Source organism: Doryrhamphus excisus, linkage group LG6 (assembly GCF_037039965.1).
Source record: "Doryrhamphus excisus strain RoL-2023G ecotype Guam linkage group LG6, RoL_Dexc_Guam_v1.1, whole genome shotgun sequence".
NCBI classification, from domain to species: Eukaryota; Metazoa; Chordata; class Actinopteri; order Syngnathiformes; family Syngnathidae; genus Doryrhamphus; species Doryrhamphus excisus.
The window spans coordinates 21,761,093-21,780,304 of NC_136362.1; the positions used below are offsets into that span (position 1 = coordinate 21,761,093).

A 19,212-nucleotide genomic window follows, 5' to 3' on the forward strand; every position below is an offset into this window, starting at 1 on the left:
CATAGGATACTGCATAAGACAGCCATACCAAGACAGCCATGGGGACATTATGGTTAGATCTCACCAGTGTTTAACGTCAATGCCTGTCTGTCAGCTAACTTTCCTTACTCAACACATTGTGTTTTCATTTAAAAACCAAATAACACCAACAGCAGCTGTTAAGTGCATTTCAACGCCGATTAACCTAGTCTTAACAACGGTTATTCCCAATCGAGCTACCAAAATCTGCCACCTAAAGGGGATGGGCATTATCTTCGTTTTATGCGTCCTCTGTGGAACGTACCATTTTAGCACTGGCGGGGGTACACGCGCCGACTCCAAACATTACGTGGCTAAATTCAAAGCGACAGCAACACACGTAACTTTAAGTTGACACTTTAGCACAAACTGCTCACATTACAACCCCCTCAATGTCCATTTTGTTGATTTTGGTGCTGTGCGGGAAGACATGTGCACGGTTACCCGTTAAAAAAAATAAATGATCTGTGCCACACCAGACCACCACGGAAAATGGCGACTGTGAAGTAGATGGAAGACGAAAGTCAGAAATTGTCAAATGCTCCGTATTCCTTGGGTCCAGTCTCCATCCACACCGTTGGGAGGTAACGTGTGCTCGTTTTTAACATTTCATTGACATCCGTGTCGGACCTACCGAGTGGTATTTGTCATTAGCCCCAGTTTAGCTTCGGTAATGGGGTTTTTGGTATGGAACAGCCTTGTTGGAATGGTCTGCAGCTCATGCCAGCAGCATCCAACAACACAGGCTAATATTAATGGCAGAAATATTATGAAACAATGATCAACCAATACGTCCATAACTCCGGAAACAATGACATTGTTAGCCGGCATTATATCTGTAAACTACAGTGGCGAAAGTTTTACACAATTCACAGGCGATTGTCAAAAGCCGTTATTGTCATTTAACCCTCTGTTTTGTCTCTACTGTGGAAATGTTCTGCGCGTATTTTGTGATGGTGCACTCTCTTCTTGTGACACTTATTGCCCTGCACTTCTGAGAGCCCAGACTCTCTTCTGTCCTTCATAAATGGTTTCAATTAATCATTTCAGCAATGGCCATGTACGGTGCATTAGCAAGCTAACTAGCTTGTAAACACTGCTAATAATTTCGAACAGTAAGGATTGAATAATCTGATCCCAGCTCTGCATTTTAGGCGAGACACAAAAAAGTAGTGGTTGCACAGAATATTGTTGTTTTTGACATGTTAATTTGCAGTGATAGGCTGCAAAATGTGACTACTGTAAAGTCAGTAGCCTCTCGGCCTCAGTTCACGGATGTGTATTTTTGTTAGTAAGTAGTTGTATGAACAGAAAGAAAACAGGAGCAATTGCAGACTGCCAATCTGTTAGGATTTTCTGATATTTTGACGCAGACCGAAGGCTTTCAGAGTTACATCCCCATCTACTGGCGCGGCATGCATACGACACTGTTATTGGTGAGCTAGCTTATCATCAGAGGAGAGCTTTATTTTAAAGCTAATTATTCCTGTTGAGAACATGGCTATAAAAATTGTTTCACACTTGAACCCTGTCGGACATTAGTTTTTTCCCCTTGTTACGGTGTTGTTACACAGTAAATGCTTCCAATAAAACTACACTGCAGCTGACTTCAGCTTCTGACTTCTGGTCCAACAATATAACGCCTCTGTTGAGCGATATAGTGAGATATTAGATGTACATGACGTAAATAAGGTTTAAACATTTACATTAGATGTGTTGTGCATTGTAACTCTGTTTCGTAACACACCTCATACATACCTGGTCTGTCAGAAACACGTAGCAGGAGGGACCAATGTTGCCAACTGTTACATTTAGCAAGGATTCAGACGAGTCCTGCCGCCATTAGTCGATGTGATCAACCAACAGCAGGGTTTTTGTTGGTTTGTTTGGCATTGTTTCTCTGTTGACCACCGATTAATTTCACGCTGTAAGCCAAACAAATAAGTGCGTACTACACTTTAACAAACGTCCAGCTGGAGCAGTGTTACAGTGGAGAATAACCAGCTACAGTATGAACTAGGGATCGACCGATATGGGGTTTTTTTTGGCCGATGCCGATACCGTTTTTTTTTTTCCATCACTCTTAGCTGATGGCCGGTTTTGCTTGGGCCGATATTGCTTTTGCTCCCTCAATTTACATGAAAAAATAACAATAACAAATATTACAGGTCTCAAGTTTAAACAAACATTTATTGAAATGTAAACACTGAACACAGTGGATTCAGCTTTCTTAAACACACATTTAAACGGCATTATCAATTTAAAAGGAATAAATATTCAACCATGTGTAAAACATTTGTCGTAGTTTAACTTTTATCTAGCATCAACAGCTCCCTAATTCCAATGGTGAAAGTTTGACTGTTAGAGGCTAATTAAAAGTTGAAAACGTACCCTTGTTGTGATTCACCACTGTTGCGGTGTGGGAGGGGTCCCGTGACTGCGTGTGTTGCAGGGTGCGCCGGCAACACAAAGCTGCCCGGCGGATGCCTGTCTGTAAATCATGCGGCAGAAAAATACATCGGCGAACCCACGCACGTATCGGCCGATACCGTTTCAAGTAAAGAACGCAAATATCGGCCCGATATCGGTCGGCCGATGTATCGGTCGAACCTTAGTATGAACACGAAGTTATTGGAACCCTGCAGCTTAAACAAATATGTGGTTAATTTATGGCAAAAAGAACTACAGTTCAGATGAGGTTTAGAGACCACGGCGCAGATTCAGAAAGTAATTAATTGGACTGGTAAAGTGGATGCTAGTATTTGAAGTCTTATGCAGCAACACTGTTTTGATCAGACAAATCTTAAGTAAGTTTAATCAAGCTTAGAATTACTACAGCCTGGACTGCTAAGATTGTGGCAGCTGTTGTTGATGGGGTGGGGAGCACCTTGCGTCTATTGGAGCCAACGAGTGATGCTGGAAACACAGAGTGTAGGTAGAATTGCAAGGTTTATAGTGCGTCTAAATACAATATAATGGATTTTTCTTTTCAGGTTTTTTTGCTCACAACCAAAAAAGACATGACATGCGTCATTGCCAAATATGCAAATTAGACAATGATGTCATCTTCTGCAGTACATAGATTACGGTCCGGTGGGAAACACTGGGTTCACTTAGAGAGAATTGAACTATCCCAGCTGGTTTCAGGCGAGAGGATGGGTACACACTAACAACCCCACAGTCGACAGTAGTCATAATTAAAGGGATAGTTCAGATGTCTTGACATGAAGTTGTATGACATCTCTATTAGCAGTGTAATACATAACCCCCCCACCCCCAGACCTGTATTATGTTAACCGCATGAAATGTGCTGAACTCATCAGCAGAGTCATACAGGTTTTGTTGTTAGAAAAAAATGTTTTACTTCTTTTGCTGTCTTTTAGGTCATGGCAGCTGAAATGTCATGTCTGGCAGGTGTTGATGGAGATGACAAAGATGCAGATCCTGACATTAACGCCCTCTTCCTTCTTCAAGAATCTGTGAAAATGGCGGAAGAATCAACCTCTTGCAACGATTCTTTCGACAAACGGGCTCTAAATCAGTCCACTGTCCTAGATGTTCTGTCAAACACAGACATGTTGGCTCCAATCGGCTTGGGTAATGGACTTTCTCTACATGAGGCCACACAGGCTGATGGGTATGCTGAACTTAACAGCATACCCATAGACAAAGATGAAGAAAAAAGCATCACCCAGTTAAAAACTGTGCAAGAAATAGATACTGCTGGAATTTGGGGCTTTGATATGGAATCACCGGAGAACTTATCTGATGATTTCAGTAGCCCCAATGACTTCCAATGGGACCCTCATAAAGAGTTTATGCAGTTTCTGTGGGAGAATCACAATGATTCTTCAGGTCAGGAACCTAAAGAGGAAGTGCATCCTCTAAACAACCATAGCAAAAGAAAACGCAAAATGGACGTGGTTGTCATGGTAGATCCCTCAGTGGACATGTATTCAGATTTGAGTCACAAGTCACCTGAGGATTTCTCTCATACGGAGGACCAAGTGGACTCCATTCCTGTCAAAGATGTCAAAAAGGCAAGGACTTTCTCCAAGCTGCAGACATCCCAGACAGTCAACGTTCCAAGTTATCCTAATGGAACCATGAAAGCCATCAAGCAAGTTCTCTGCAATGTACCGGGAAGAAATTCGCATGAAGGTAACCCAAGCCGTGGCCTTTCATCATTGAATGGGAGGCTCACGGCGAATTCCCATTCAGAGGAGAAAGCATCTTGTTACCCCTGCTCAAAATGTAAGCTCATTTTCAAGAAGGCCCATCATTTGCAACGTCATATGAAAACTCACCAAGACCCACCAAATCATTTGCCAAAGACTTATATGTGCAGAGAATGTGGCGATTCTTTCAGGCAAAGCAGTCTCCTGATTGAGCACATGAGTGTACACCATGAGAAAAGACCAAGGCTCCCCGACAAGCTCAAAGGATGGGGGGACAAGGACAACCAGGATAACGATGCAAAGCTTTTCTGCCCGCAGTGTCCGTTTACAACGAACTGCCCCAACACATTTGTTCAACATGCAAAAACCCACGACAAGAGAACGTTGGGATGTGACAAATGTAGCTACAGGACCGAGAGCAGACATGATCTTATGAGACACGACATCGTCCAGCACACGGTAAAGGCGGTTAGAAAGCAAATCAGGGACGGCGACTGTAAAACCTTCTCTTGCAACATTTGCTCTTACAAAGCTTTTAGCAAAAATGTTTTTAAAAATCACTTGCTGCGCCGCCACCAACAAGAGTTTAAGGAATATGAATGTGCACAGTATGCCGAGAAACACATCCAACCATCCGAGGAAGAGCAGCACATTCCTTCTTGCACACTGGTAGAAGACGCAGAGTTAACCTCAGAAATTACCATTAAAAATCAGGTCCCCTCAAAAAGAGCTTGTTTGCCCGCTGAGTCGAGCGACATTTCAGATTTATTTCAAAGTAACAAGATCAAGCGAGGTCTAAAGTCTCAACTCACTGAATCCAAATTGGATAAATCCATTAATGTTCTACTATCCCGACAAAAACATGGAAGGAAGACCGCAGAGCAGAGGAAAGAAAACACATCTATAACTGATTTGAGTTGTAAAAATGAAGGTTCTCATCAGGTTCAGGAAAACGCGGCATTATCTCCAAATGGTCTCACAGGATCATCCCATGAGGTGGAAAGGGTTCCCAATTGCAACCTGGATCAATCGCCTATCAGGAAGTCCCCATCTAAGAGAAAGATGTCCACCCCTTACCGCAACACTTCTGACCAAGAGTCCTGTTTTATCTTGCCAAAACCTATGCCAAGTCCGAAGAGACCAAACCAAGGAGATGCTGATGACTATGATGGAAAAGACACTTTCCATCTAAAAGACACAGATGCCAACATGTTTGACAACGGTGTCAATCCAGAAAATCATAATTTAATTTATACCTATAGCAGAAGAATGTCGATACGTGGTGCTCTCCAGGCATCAAAGCAGCTTTTTGAGAAAACGAAGAACGAAGAGCAGGAGCAGAGTGACCCTCCAATAAAAGAAGAATACACGGAAACAGAAGTGTTTCAAGAAACCTTTGACTCTCATCCAATATCATTGCAAGAATCCATAGCAGGAGACATGTCAGAGCTGGAACTGGACCGCAAGTATCACTGCCCGTACTGTTCTGCAGTCTTTCAATCGGGAGTGGGCTTGTCCAACCACGTGAGAGGACATCTTCACAGGATTGGACTAACCTACAAAGCACGCCATGTCCTGACTCCTGACCAGGTGGTTTGTAAAGACCGGAAACCCAAAATCCCTCGGAAGATCACATCGTTCCAGAAACTGAAAAAAGGTACTGATAGTATTTTATTTTAGCTGCCGGCTAAAAACAAAGTTGGGCATTTGGCAATGTTCTTGTTCAACTCAGGGGAAAATAGGACGTAACTCATCTTTCCGTAGCTGATGCTATGTTGCTTAATACATTCGCTACCATCGACGTATTTTTACGTGGTTTTCAACCCGAACGCTCACTCCCAAAGAGCTCGGCATGCATCTCTCCCACGCTGCACAGAAACTAGGAAGTGAGTTGGTCAAAATCATCAAAAATGGCCGATACCCAGACGGACGACTTTTGAAAAACGGCTGGGATTGAATGAATTAATCGACAAGTTGTTATCAATGACTATATTATGAGACGACACAAGGCCTGTCTTTAAACACCTTTGACAAAATTACTTTTCTTTAAATTTTAAAAATCACGTTTTTCAATGTCATTGACAAGAAATGACATGCTTGATGTCATTGGTCATCATTTTAAAAGCGGCTTCATATATATATATATATATATATATATATATATATATATATATATATATATAGCTCCTTATGGGATAACTTGCCCTTATCTTTTGAGATACAGTTGTCCCTCGCAATAGTGCAGTTCGATTATTGCTCGCTCGCTAGAGCGCGAGGACATTCAGAAATTGTTTAATGATCATTTCATAGTAGACTATAGTCTATTAATTAGTCAACATACTGAAATGGAAGTGATATGTAGTATTCAGTAATTACAAAAACATTGAGACGTTACATGACCTGAACACTGCATGAAGTGCACTGCAACCATGGCATGTTCGACATTAGAGTGGGAAAAGGTTCTCTCATTCTGTGTGGAAGTGGTAAGTTTTTGCTTTATTAAGTTTAGAAGAAATTAAAATTGAGGCTGCCAGGTTAGATGGCTAGGTTATTAGTTTGCTAGCCAGCAGCCGTCTTGAGTCCACGGACCCTGGAGCACAAGAGTTGTGACGTAAACAACAGGAGTGTTATTTCATGTCTAAAGGGCTCTTAGAACTTATTTTGAAAGTCAAAGTTAAAAAGTCCCAAGTTTGTTTTAGCTGTTCTACTGGACGCCATTGTTTAATGCTTGCTCTTGTTTTTATTTTGCAGTGTTGCAGTTGCAGCCAGATTCCGAGGAGACGGGTATCCATTCCTGCCCATTATGTGGGGATTCATTTGACAATAGGAAAGGACAGTCCAACCACGTTCGGGGCCACCTCAAAAAGATTGGTAGAGCCTATTTATCAAAGAACAGATCCCCATTACTTGTACTCAAGGAGTTGATGCGGAACAAAAAGGAGTACCTCAGGGCAGTTGAGATCCTAGGAAAGAAACAGAATAATTCCCATTATGGTGCTGATCATTTCATGCCAACTTCCTTTGGAATCCACCAGAATGACTCGGATTCAAGCGTGTGCGCTGATGTCAAACCACTCAGGCCTGTATTTTCATTATTGGAAAGGGACGCTGACAAAAGGCAACTGCAGACCAAGTTGGATGAGCAGGATTCACTTTCCGACACGACTGCATTGATAGGAATTCTGAAGAAGAGAAAGTGCCAGGAAGACTCCAAACCCAAGGGGATTTTACAATTATCCAGGTACCCTGCACCAGTCTCCTGCAATGGTGAACATAGTTTGGGACCAAGAGTGGCGTCTTCACTGTCAATCGCTACATCGGGTAAGTAGCCTTATCAAAATAGAAATGTATCTGTTCTCCATTCGATACCACTAGGAATGGAAGAATACTGTAACCCGAGTCAGAAGCGTCACGTGACATCAATGCCTATGCACAATCAGCTGCATTTTTCATTTTTGGTATAAAAATTAAAAACATTAAACATTTTTTTTTGTAGAATTTTGCCCATCATCCGTAACGCTTATGTGATGCATGACTACATCTCGCTATTAACATTGTTAGGCCGATCAAACTACGTCACTAGCACATTGACACATAGCCAGAACTCACTGGCTAGCGACTAGCCTCACCACAGACTCCCCCGAGAGCTCTCAATGCCTTAGACACTACAGGGAAGGGACTGTGTAGGAACTGCTGCTGCTCAGGGTGGCCCAACCGGTTATTAGGTTTAGGGGGCAATCACTTTTTCAGTAGGTTTGGATTTATTTTCCTCCCTTAACTTAATATTTAAATTTGATGGTCTGAAACATTTGTGACAAAACACTTTCACAGCGTTGGATGTGTGACTATTATATTCCTTTTGCAGAGAAAGGCGAATTCAACAGGAAGGCGTGTGTCCACTGCAATGCAAGTTTTCACAGTGGCGTTAGCCTGTCCAATCATCTCCGTGCGTGTGTCAAGCGCAAAAGAAGTGCCTCACTAGAGGGAACCAGTAAGTGGCATTTCCCATGGTAGCCTCTGAAGTGCCGTAACTCCTCTCTCCAAAAGTACAATCTACAAAAACATTCAAATGACAGAAAATGGAAGTGAGCTTTGGTCGGTTTCCAATGCACCAGTAGAAAAAGACGTTTAAGCATGAACAATGCAGAAGACGCTACAGCTGTCGTGAATGTTTCATAATATTTGTTCTAAAAGTACACCAACAGTCAATAGCAACTTTGAGGCCATATTTCGTGACACCTACGGGACCGGTTTTGCCGTGCAGCACGAGAAACACCCGGCAGGAACAGCACTCAGATCAGCAGTTCCACTGCGGGAAGTCAACCTCAACTTCCATTTGTTTGAGAGGTTCCATTTTGCAGTTTAGGGCGTTCAATAAAAATGGTGAAAAATATGGACCCCATAGTTTATTGACTGCCTATTGACTATCATGAGAACACAGCTGAGATTCGAACAGAGAACCTCCTTTTAGTCCTAATATAAATTGTTTTTCAGCATTTGACTGCAAAGCGAGGCGGCAGCGTTTAAGGCAGGGCTCAAAGAAGAAGATGCTTCCGTTAACACAAACGCCAGAGGAAATGTACAGACTTACATGCAGGTAAACCTCGTCTTGCCCTTTTGCGTGTCAATGTGTGCCGTCAACGTCGGATGTCACGGATTATCACATTCTCCTTGCAGGTTCTGTGACCTCGTCTTCCAGGGTCCCCTATCGGTCCAGGAGGACTGGGTGAAGCATTTACAAAGACACATAATGAACACTGGTGTCCCCCACACTGGGCTTGGCATGGTTGAGGTCACGTCACCATCCACAGACTTGGCTTGCATCAAGACAGACCAAGAGGACACTCTCAATGCTGCACAAGCCACCTCGTGAAGCCAACGGGGACCTTTTTTTTTTTTTTTTTAGACTTCACTAGACTGTATGTGTATGTACATGGGATGGGGTTTTTCCTCCACTTTTTTTTTAGTCAAATACTGGCCAAAAGTACAGTATTCATCTTTAAGATTGCCGTATATGTCGAGACATTTGGCTGGTGACAGTTCTTTTGGATACTACCTGTTTTGTTTTGACAGGCTTTCATTCACCCTTTGGAAGTACAGTACCAAGTAGTCTTGTTTTCATGCAGTACGTGTCCACGGAAGACAACCTTTACCTCAGATGAACTATTGTTCGAAATTTGGGAGCACCTCTGCTGCGTAAATAAAAAAAAAAGCCAATTGTTTTCTTCTAGCCCATTATTATAAACCCATACACACTTTGTGGCAGATTCCAATGAAGTGATCAGTATCTGGGAAAAAAAACTGACAAGAATAAAATGTGCAACTCTATTATACATAGAAACATTTTACATTTTATTGTGTTTCCATTTAAAGTAGAGTGGAACCTCCCAAGTAGTAGACAAGCTCTTATATGATGCCGGTTGTCTAATTTCATGTAGTCAAAAAAAAAGTTTCCATTATATGTAATGTGCAAATCATTCAATGCTTAGTGAGCTGAAATCTTATGAGATTTGTTGTCTTACAGGACATCCTGCATTTTGATCTGTTGGAACGCCCATGTTTAGGTTGACTTTTGAGACATTTTGCCACCATTGTATGGCTGGCATGGTTGTTCGACTTTGGAGGTTCCACTGTATAATGGGTAAGAAAAACCACAAAAAAAGAGAAAAACTAACAACCATTGCTGTTCACGCCCTACATCCACATCTACGATATTTAACTATGGAAAATACGGTTTTTAAATAATTTAATTTTGAAATGTACTATATCACAAATACAATGTTTAAAACGTGTTTCTAAATAAATAAAAAAATTTGACTTTTCTGTCATGTTTTTTTTTCTAAAAAGAGGCAATAACGATGCTGCAGACTTGACTTTATTATCGCTTGTGTATACTAACAGTCAATATTAAACTAAAAGTATATATATTTGTACTTGTAATTTACCTCGTGGATTTATTGTTAACTCAGTGCTCGGGTAGTTGAGAATGAGTTATGTTGTTGCGGTTCATGACACATGGGTTGGTGCAAATACACATTCCGCAATACTCAGTGGCTGTGTGCATCATTTGAGGATTGGTTTGGAAGGCCTATATAAAAGGCCCCAAAAGGCCAGCATTGTTAGGCACGTCTATCACACGACCAACGTCCCCAGGTAGCGGGTATGGTGGAGGCCAGTTTGAGCTACAGTTAGAAAGCCAGCTGTTCCCAACCCACAATCAGAAACCTGTATGATCGCCACAACACGACAGTCTCTGTTGACGATAGACCACATTCAGGGTGACAACTCCAGACCAGGAGCACTACATTCGGTTGCAACACTGTAAAATGTACGATATTTAACTATGAAATGATATTATTTTTTTAAATCATTTAATTTTGGAATGTACTATATCATAAAAACAATGTTGAAAACATTTGTGTTTCCAAAACAAAAACAATTATTCACAAGTTGGCATGCCCCCCCCCCTCCCAAAAAAAGTAATACAAGAGGCAGATAAAGCTATGTGTACACCAGTGGCGTGCAGTCAGGGGAGCCTCACCTGCTGTGATGAGAAATACAAAAAAACAACCCAAAAAAAATCAAAATATGTCCATTGCACTGTATTAAGGGCTGCATGGCGAGTGAGTGGTTAGCGCGTAGGCCTCACAGCTAGGAGATCCGAGTTCAATTCCACCCTCAGCCATCTCTGTGTGGAGTTCTCCGGGTACTCCGGTTTCCTCCCACATTCCAAAAACATGCTAGGTTAATTGGCCACAGGTATGAATGTGAGTGTGAATGGTTGTTTGTCTATATGTGCCCTGTGATTGGCTGGCCACCAGTCCAGGGTGTACCCCGCCTCTTGCCCGAAGACAGCTGGGATAGGCTCCAGCACCCCCACGACCCTTGTGAGGATAAGCGGTAGAAAATGAATGAATGAATGTATTATAAGTGTACTTTCTGTACCAATCGGTTTTAACATACACATCCGGTCATTAAAAAAATTATTGGTTCTAAAAAGTATCTGAATATTTTTTTTTTACTAAAATGATTTATGTTTTTTGGGGGTTATTTTCTGAACGACCAACCTGTATTAACATAACCCGAAGGAATCAGTGCCTCACCAGCCATGATCCTCATCGCACGTTGTTGGTTTACACACACACACACAAAGCATCAAACTGTACTGGTTGTGATGGTGAAGTCCATTGTTAAGTCATGTCACACAGCACTTGGGCGTCTATGGCATCTTTGGGGTCGGGGTCTTGTCATTCAAACTGGCTGAAACCCTAATAAATACAACATATGTACATAAAGTTAGGCTCTTTGTCCGTGGTCAAGCACATACAATATCACAGTTTACCAAGTATATTTTAATAAATCATTCTGTTTCATGGTTGAGTAGGGCCTATTATTAGGAAGAAAAATATGCATATTAAACCAAATGTTACTTATTTTTACCTAAAATAAGAATTCTCAAATATAAACATTGCTGAATGGACTACAATACATATTATAAAAGGCATTCAGAAGACGCATTCAAAAGACACTGAGAATGTTACGTAGTATTCCCTCCAGGTCACTAGGTGTCAGTGACGTTACTGTTATGTTCGTTGACAGCGGCTTTTATTGCAGGTTTGAATTATTCTTACAACAGGCACAATAATCCCTGCTGAAACATGAGCTACTGTTACTACTGTAACGTACAGCAAGCTTAAACTCAACTCTGAACTGATGAATTTCTGCCATTTAGGATTGAATGTTAAGACAGGAATATTTTCATAGTTTGGAGCATAGAAAACTGACTGATATTATTAGAGCCCTGTAGACATGAAATAACACCCCCATATTCACAGGTACACTCTTATTACGCACCGTTTACACCACATTGTGCAACTGTTGTGCAGCAGGGAACTCAAGACTACCGCTAGCAGAAATATATATCTTCTAACCCCAAGGAGCCAAAACCTTACCACTTCCACACGGGATGGGAGGAGAACTTTTATTTTTTAACTCTATCATGTCAGACATGCCAAGGATGCCTTCATGACTTCATGCAAGTAATGTAATGTAAAGGTAATGTCTGCCACATTACCAGACCAGAATACTACATCAACACCAGTATATACTGTGTGTGCCACGGATAGACAGAATTACAATTTCCGACAATTTTGATGCAGTTTAACTCATAATTGTAAAAATTATCCACATGTATCATCATTTTGGTGTAATAAGAATAGATGTACTGTAAATGTTTAGCATGTCAGACATACCTTGAGGAAATTTTCAAACTGAGGCTGCAGCTCTTTCATGATGGTATCTGCTTTGTCAAGTGAAGCGTGTCTCCGCTGTGCTCCAAATTCCTCCATGAATTCAACAAAATTCCATGGTTAGGGAAGGAATTCCAAGTGTGACAGCACTGTACAGATCATTAGCGTGCAGCACAGGTGTTACCTTTGTTTTGGAGAGGTGTTCCGGCGAGGTGATGTGATTCTGCACAGATGATGCCGCCGTGGATACGAGGACTTGGCAAGCTGCGCAGTGGAACAACGCAACCTTTGTCATGTGGTCGTTCTCCTGCAGAGCTGACCAAAAAGAGGAACGCTGTTGCTGAGGGCGCCGTAGTTAGGTTTTTGTTATGGGGGGTTCATTACCACGAAGAGCGCTGTCATCTATGGCTCGGCTGCACTTGATGCTCTTATACAACATGACGTCCTACAATATCAAAACAAGGGGTATAATACAAAAACTGGATGAGTATTACCGCCTTTACAAATAAATATAATGCTCTGTTTTGATTGACATGCTATTCATTTCCAACGTGGGTCTGGAGCTGAAATGATGGGTTTAGGAAACCCTGCTGTCAGTAAATATGACTTGGGTCTTCCAAAGTGAGTCTTTTTACCTGCAGGAAGGCTATCGTCATGTCGTCATAATTATTCTGCTGTTGGATGTGCTCCATTACGTCCCAGTGAATTTTGCTGTCCAAGTGGTCCTCCAGCTCCTGCCCATTGCTCACTTCGATGTCGCACAGGTCACAGTTGATGGTTATCCTTCAAAAGGATAATCATGATGTGGTCCAAATCCTTTTTAACACTTAAACATGTTTACCCTCATCATTTACACAGGCAAGGCATCCTAATTCAATAATAAGTCAGTGGAGATGTGCGCTACTCACTGATCCATTAGAACAGATTTGGTCCTTTTGCTTTTTGTCGTACTCTCTTCCTCTTCTATGAAAAGGTGCACAAAAAACATTTGTGATTGGAGGTTTCCCATCATAATTTGATTGGAAGACCCATCGGATATCGCAGGTCATTACGCAATAGAGCAGTATGACTCACGGTGTCATCTTACAATGAACGCTAATATCATCACACAGCGACTTAACACTCAAAAAGTACATAAGAAATATACAAGTACCAATACAGGTTTGGATTATAAAGTTGGGAATATGCACAACTGCTACGCTACAGAACAGCAAGTTGTACGTTAAGTGCGTTAAGTATTGAACATGTGGATTACAAATTAGAGAAGCTCTAATTAAGTTTACCTGTAAAGGTTATACAGTAGTACATTTGAGATTCATCCTAAAATATGCCTAACTTCCTTTAAGGAGCTTATTTCTTACCTACCTTTGTGTGTTAAGTTGCTGTGTGATGATTTTGGCATACATTCCAAACTCTTATATTGAGCAATGACTTATATTGAGCATGCTTTTTTTTTTTCACCTGTTTCACCGGGCTCCTCCGTAATCTGATAGTCCTGCAGCTTGGGTGAAGACAACCTAACACGTGGGACCATCTGTGAAGAGGAAAAGGTAGAAATTGGTTTAGAGAGTCACAGTATGATCAGTACTTGAACAAACAAACAGAACTAGGGTATACCGTGCTGCTGTGCTCTGGCCTTGCCATGGCTTCCTCTCCATTGCTCCTCTCTGCGCCATAGGATGTCCTCATGGATGCATACACTGGTGGCTCCAGCAATTTCATGTTATAGTCACGGCGTCGGCTTAATTCCCAGGAGGACATGACATGACGGCTCCCGCCTGGAGACAAACATTGCTCAGGTGGGAAGTTGTCCTTTGTGGGCCGTAATCTGTCAATTGTCGAGTCAACCATGTCATTATCAAACGGGTCGTAAAGTTCAGTCCTGGAGGAGACAGATGGAGGATGACTGTTAGTGTGCTATTTTCAATCATAACATCAGAATTCATCAACGATGAAACACTGAGCGCTTAAACTAGTTAGTAAAACACTATATGCTACAAAGCAACTGGAGTCAGGAGATCCAGGGATCCAATCTCCATTTGGGCATCTGTGTGTGGATTTAGTATGTTCGCTCCGTGGATGAGATGATTTTTTATGGGCCCGCAGCACTAAAAATATATATATATATAACAAGAAAAAAAATTTAAAAAATCTTCAGTAATTTCATTAATACAAAATAAAAATATTAAGAGGAAAATAATTGTAACGAGAAATAAGGTCATAATTTAACAAGAATAAACTCCTAATATGGGGGGAAATTTAGTAGCATCGACTTGAAATATGCCATTTATTTAAAGTTATATTATAGGAATGCACACAAAATAAAGCTGAAATGTTTTTTAAAATATTTTGCGAGAATAAACTTCTTATATTAAGTCATAATGCTACAAAATGAACATTTACAAAGATTATTTAAGAAGAAAGTTTAAATATTTGTAAAATTTTAAAAAAGGCCCAAAAATACTACTAATAGGTTATTCTTAGCATATCTCTGTAAAAAAATTGGACAGCCCTGCTCTAATTTGTCCATATGTGTGAATGGTTGTTTGTCTACATGTGCCATGCAACCAGCCCGGTCCAAACTCAGCTGGGAGGGGGTCCAGCTTACACCTAATGAGGATAAGGGGTATAAAAAAATGAATGAATACTACAAAAGCAGTGGACAACCACAGTGGACCCCTTAAATGTAAATGTCTATAACGGTTTGCCGCTGCTACGTGTCTGCATAGAGGGCGCTAACTTTCAAACATGTAAGGTGCACCCCATAACAACTGGCTTCAGAGCATCATCTTACCCTTCAGGCCCAGCGCCTGAGACAAGACGAGACACGGGTGGGCGAGCAGCCTTTGCTAAGTGTTGGTGGTGCGAAGGTGTCGATGTCACAACATCCTTCTCGTATTTTTCATATCTAAAAGCAAGGAACAGGGAAAACATCAGTACAACATACACACTACAAACTAAGCTTCAACATCCATCATACCTTTGTACACTGCTTTGCTCCTGCGACTCATCTTCAGCATTTTTCTTGTCCACTGGTTGGAATGAAGACTTCCATTTACCAGCAGAGGCTTGTGCTAACAGGGAAATTAAGAAAAGAACACGTTATATTGATTGACGGGGTATAATTCTGTGTTCAATTTTTTTCATGCCACAACTACCATTTTAGGAAGGGATGTTGTGATGATAAAATAACATTTCTAAATGTATTTGATGTGGCTACAAGTACACATGGGACTGTGAGTTTCGTCAATGTGATAAAACGATGCCGTAAACTAGACCTTTGCTCGTTTAGATGTGTTGTGATAGTTTATCACCGCTAGGGGGCTCTATTGCACATTTCATTTTCATGAAAACTGAGCATATCCTGTCATCAGAAAAACTTTACATTGCTGCTCGTTTTACGTCCATTTTAAGCAACGCTACGCGTTCAGTGGTGGGTTGACACAACGTACGGGTCAAGACGGGATTCCTTTTGAACGCATGTGTATCTGCTCGATGTATTTAAACCGCTACCTGCACTAGAATACTCTGCCTTTCTCCCAGCAGCTGGAATGTGTACCTGGGTTTCTTTCAAGTCGCAATGTACTCTGTCAAAAAGGAGAACAGAAATAGCAATAAAGAAAACAAGCAAATGCCACAACAATCTATCAAGGGTTGTCCTTTCAGGAGAAACTCGTAACAACCGAGCAAGCTAGCGAAGCTATGTAGTGTTAGCCACGAAGCTACAAACACAAGAACTCCCGTGTTATTTGTTTCATAGTAGATCAAACAACGATAACACAAGTTGATCGGGAAAGGTGACACACTTCGAAACTATGCTCTAACGGGAGAAGTTAGCTTAACACTAGTTAGCGGCTACTAAATGTTCAGAGAGCACAATAGGCCAGCTACTACCTGCTAGATTGTTGCTCTTTGAATAATGCTCCCCCAACGGGCCCCGTGACTCCTCTTTTATTTATTTGCCGATTCATTCTTTTTTATCCTTAAAGTACGAATATCAACGGAGAAGATATATATTACAGCTCACTCGGGATCTGTGAGTGTAGTAAAGATGGTCGAGTCATGGAGGAGTCGTTCAAAACTCGCGAGTGTTTTTTTACTGAGTCGGGACTGATACTGACTCAGCCCTGCTATCCATCCAGTGGTGGAGCCAGAATTTTTAAATTGGGGTGGCCATGGTGAGACCATTACGCACATCGGGTGGCAATAAGTCGATACCTTAGTACCTTAGTAAGTTGTTCCAAAAGTTACCGCAATTAATATCTGAGCAGTTTGGCGAGGACATGTTTTCAATACACAGTTTCTGGATTCTGCTCACCATCATGGCGGCCAAACCCGCACACGGCATACTACAGAAGTTGATGGGCACACTTATTTTAACTAGACTCCTTGGTTTATGCCGCTACAGACAGCTTCCAATATTAAAAGATGTACTTCTGAATAGCACTTCATAATTTAAATTAAAGTCAATATCGTGAGGAAACTAAACTAGTAATGATGAAAAACTTACCCACAGTTTAAAGGTCATGCAACATGAAGTTTTAGCGGCAGTTATGCCACAAAATAGACAGCTCTGTTGCGCTCCAAAGGGAAGTTGTGTGCTGCAGTTAAATGCGTCCAAGCGGAAACGGCGGTGCGGCAGAACTAACGTTCTCTACCACCTTTCAGGCCACACCGTGCACAAAACATGCTAGTGACGTGCAAGGATACACAGAATCGGGCGGAAGCAGCAGGCAGGCCCATTAAACATTAACATTTTCTACTACTATATTAGTATTATCGTGTACAAAGGCGAGTATAAAGATCAAACTGATAAGTAGTTCAGTTAACAGTTTCATCAAGATACAATTTATAAGACGTGAATGATTAAACATGAAACTGAACACCCCAAAATATTACACAGATCACATTTCATAGAGAATAATTATAATGTTATGTTGTAATATCTGACTTTGTGTGTTTGGGCCTTTAATAGGGCGGGGCTTGGAAGGTGACGGTGCCACGTCACAAGTGAGAGAGTGAGGCTGTGGGTGTTGCGCTAGGTGAGTGAGAGATGGGAGAGAGCGCTATCCGGGTAGCGAAGGGTGTGCGTGTGTTGGCGTCGGTTGTGGCCTACAGTGAGTGAACAATTACAGTTTTTGTCGATTGTTTAAACATTTTCTAAAAGGATGCCTAATATTCTCAGAACTCTACACACAAATCAAAAAAATCACTCACACATTTCCGAAAACCCCTCAATTATCCTGCAAAATGAAACCTTACATCCAAAACAGTCTTCATTCTTCTCAAAATGGTGATTACACGAATCCAGATGCAAAGCCTAAGGAGAAAGCTGTACCTCAGTTCATTTATTCTGAGCCTGTGTCACTTAAGGAACCCAAACAACATTCAGTGAATCCCTGCGCTAATGGAAACACCCAAACTCAAAAAGGAAGATTTATGGAGTGCAGCAATTGAATCAAAACAATATGCTAGGAATTATGAGGAAGCAAAATGAAATAACTACGCTTTTGATACAACAGCAATGTCTCTCATCATTGCCAAAGAGAGAGATCCCAATTTTTGATGGTGATCCATTAAAGAAACAGCCAGAGTTACAGTGATAGACTCCATTTCCTGGAGCAATACGCTAGAGGTCACCCTAAGGAACTGGTTAGAAGCTGCCAGCATTTTAACCCAGAGAGGGGCGACCTCAAAGTCAAAGCTCTATTGAGGGAGCATTTTGGGAATGAGCAGAAAGTAGCCGCAGCATCTATGGAAAGGGCTCTTTCATGGCCTTCCATCAAAACGGAGGATGCAAAGGCTCTCCAGGACTACAGTCTTTTCCTCAGAGGCTGTTCTAATGCCATGGCAGGGGTTGGATATTTGCATGAGTTCCATCTGCCTGCCAATATGCTCTCCATTATAAAGGAAGTTGCCTTTCAAATTCAGAAACAAGTGGAGAAGCGTAGCCTGTGAGCTGCAGGAGAGGTGCAATCAGAGACCAACATTCAAGTGAAGATCTTGACTGATCCAGTGTTTGGAAATACACAGTCTCGTTCTGGAATGAAAGGAACCAGCTTTGCCACCACGGTAGCTCCTGTAGAAAACAACACTCATTCTCGAACCAAAGATTGGGTTAAAGAATACTTACCACAACTGCAGGAGGGTCAGAGATGGTCCAGAGTGAAGCTGACAAAAGCTAACCCTAACATTGTCCCTGGAGCGCTTATTGTGGACAACACAGCACCTTGAAATTCCTGGCTTATGGGAAAAGTTCTTCAAACCTTTCCAGATGGAAGAGGATTCGTGCGGCAGGTGCGGATCAAAACAAAGTGCAGTTGCCTGGATCGTCCAATAACAAAGATCTGCCGACTACAGGAGGCTGAAGGTGGATGAGGAGCAGCTGCTGAATATTGAGACACTTTGACCCCCAGCTTGACTTTGATTCAAGAAGAAAGAAGACAATATACGTATTATGGCCTTTAAATATTAAGCTTTTAATTGTTACATATCTCCTATTGATATGAATATGGATAATTATTATGTGTGATAACCTAATAATTAGGGGCTGGAATGTAGGAACCATGAATTAATTTAGATTCATTTTGTAGGTGTATGACAGTTTAAATTTGAATAGTGGTGTTTGTTATTATCGATGATATTATTTAGGTTTGTTGTGATCACGTGGATAAAGGAAGAAGGTCAAATGGATATGGGCGGTGATGGTTTATTAATATAGGCATCTGCTCACCTGGTGGCCAGAGAGACAAAGAGGGTGAGCAGGG

General features: G+C 41.5%; 2 protein-coding genes across 3 annotated transcripts; one reads left to right on the forward strand and one right to left on the reverse strand.

Annotated features, from left to right (window-relative positions):
* Positions 1-269: 269 nt before the first annotated feature.
* znf644a (zinc finger protein 644a) lies at positions 270-9,473 on the forward strand. Its single transcript, XM_058066105.2, has 6 exons — positions 270-602; positions 3,402-5,853; positions 6,948-7,517; positions 8,062-8,187; positions 8,691-8,793; positions 8,874-9,473. Exons 2-6 carry the CDS (start codon positions 3,405-3,407, stop codon positions 9,067-9,069), a joined length of 3,444 nt encoding a protein of 1,147 aa, XP_057922088.2. The 5' UTR covers positions 270-602; positions 3,402-3,404; the 3' UTR covers positions 9,070-9,473.
* A 66-nt stretch (positions 9,474-9,539) lies between these two features.
* LOC131125021 (uncharacterized) lies at positions 9,540-17,020 on the reverse strand. 2 transcript variants are annotated; one of them, XM_078791654.1, is made up of 12 exons: positions 16,956-17,020; positions 16,005-16,032; positions 15,426-15,519; positions 15,240-15,353; positions 14,063-14,327; positions 13,907-13,979; positions 13,354-13,408; positions 13,081-13,228; positions 12,830-12,890; positions 12,630-12,760; positions 12,449-12,538; positions 9,540-11,464 (listed from the first exon to the last, which is right to left on the reverse strand). In XM_078791654.1, exons 1-12 carry the CDS (start codon positions 16,971-16,973, stop codon positions 11,444-11,446), a joined length of 1,098 nt encoding a protein of 365 aa, XP_078647780.1. In that variant the 5' UTR covers positions 16,974-17,020; the 3' UTR covers positions 9,540-11,443. The 2 variants fall into 2 exon arrangements, with proteins under 2 accessions (XP_078647780.1, XP_078647779.1); XM_078791653.1 differs by lacking the exon at positions 16,956-17,020 and adding an exon at positions 16,340-16,516 and having other exon boundaries at positions 15,959-16,032.
* Positions 17,021-19,212: the final 2,192 nt, after the last annotated feature.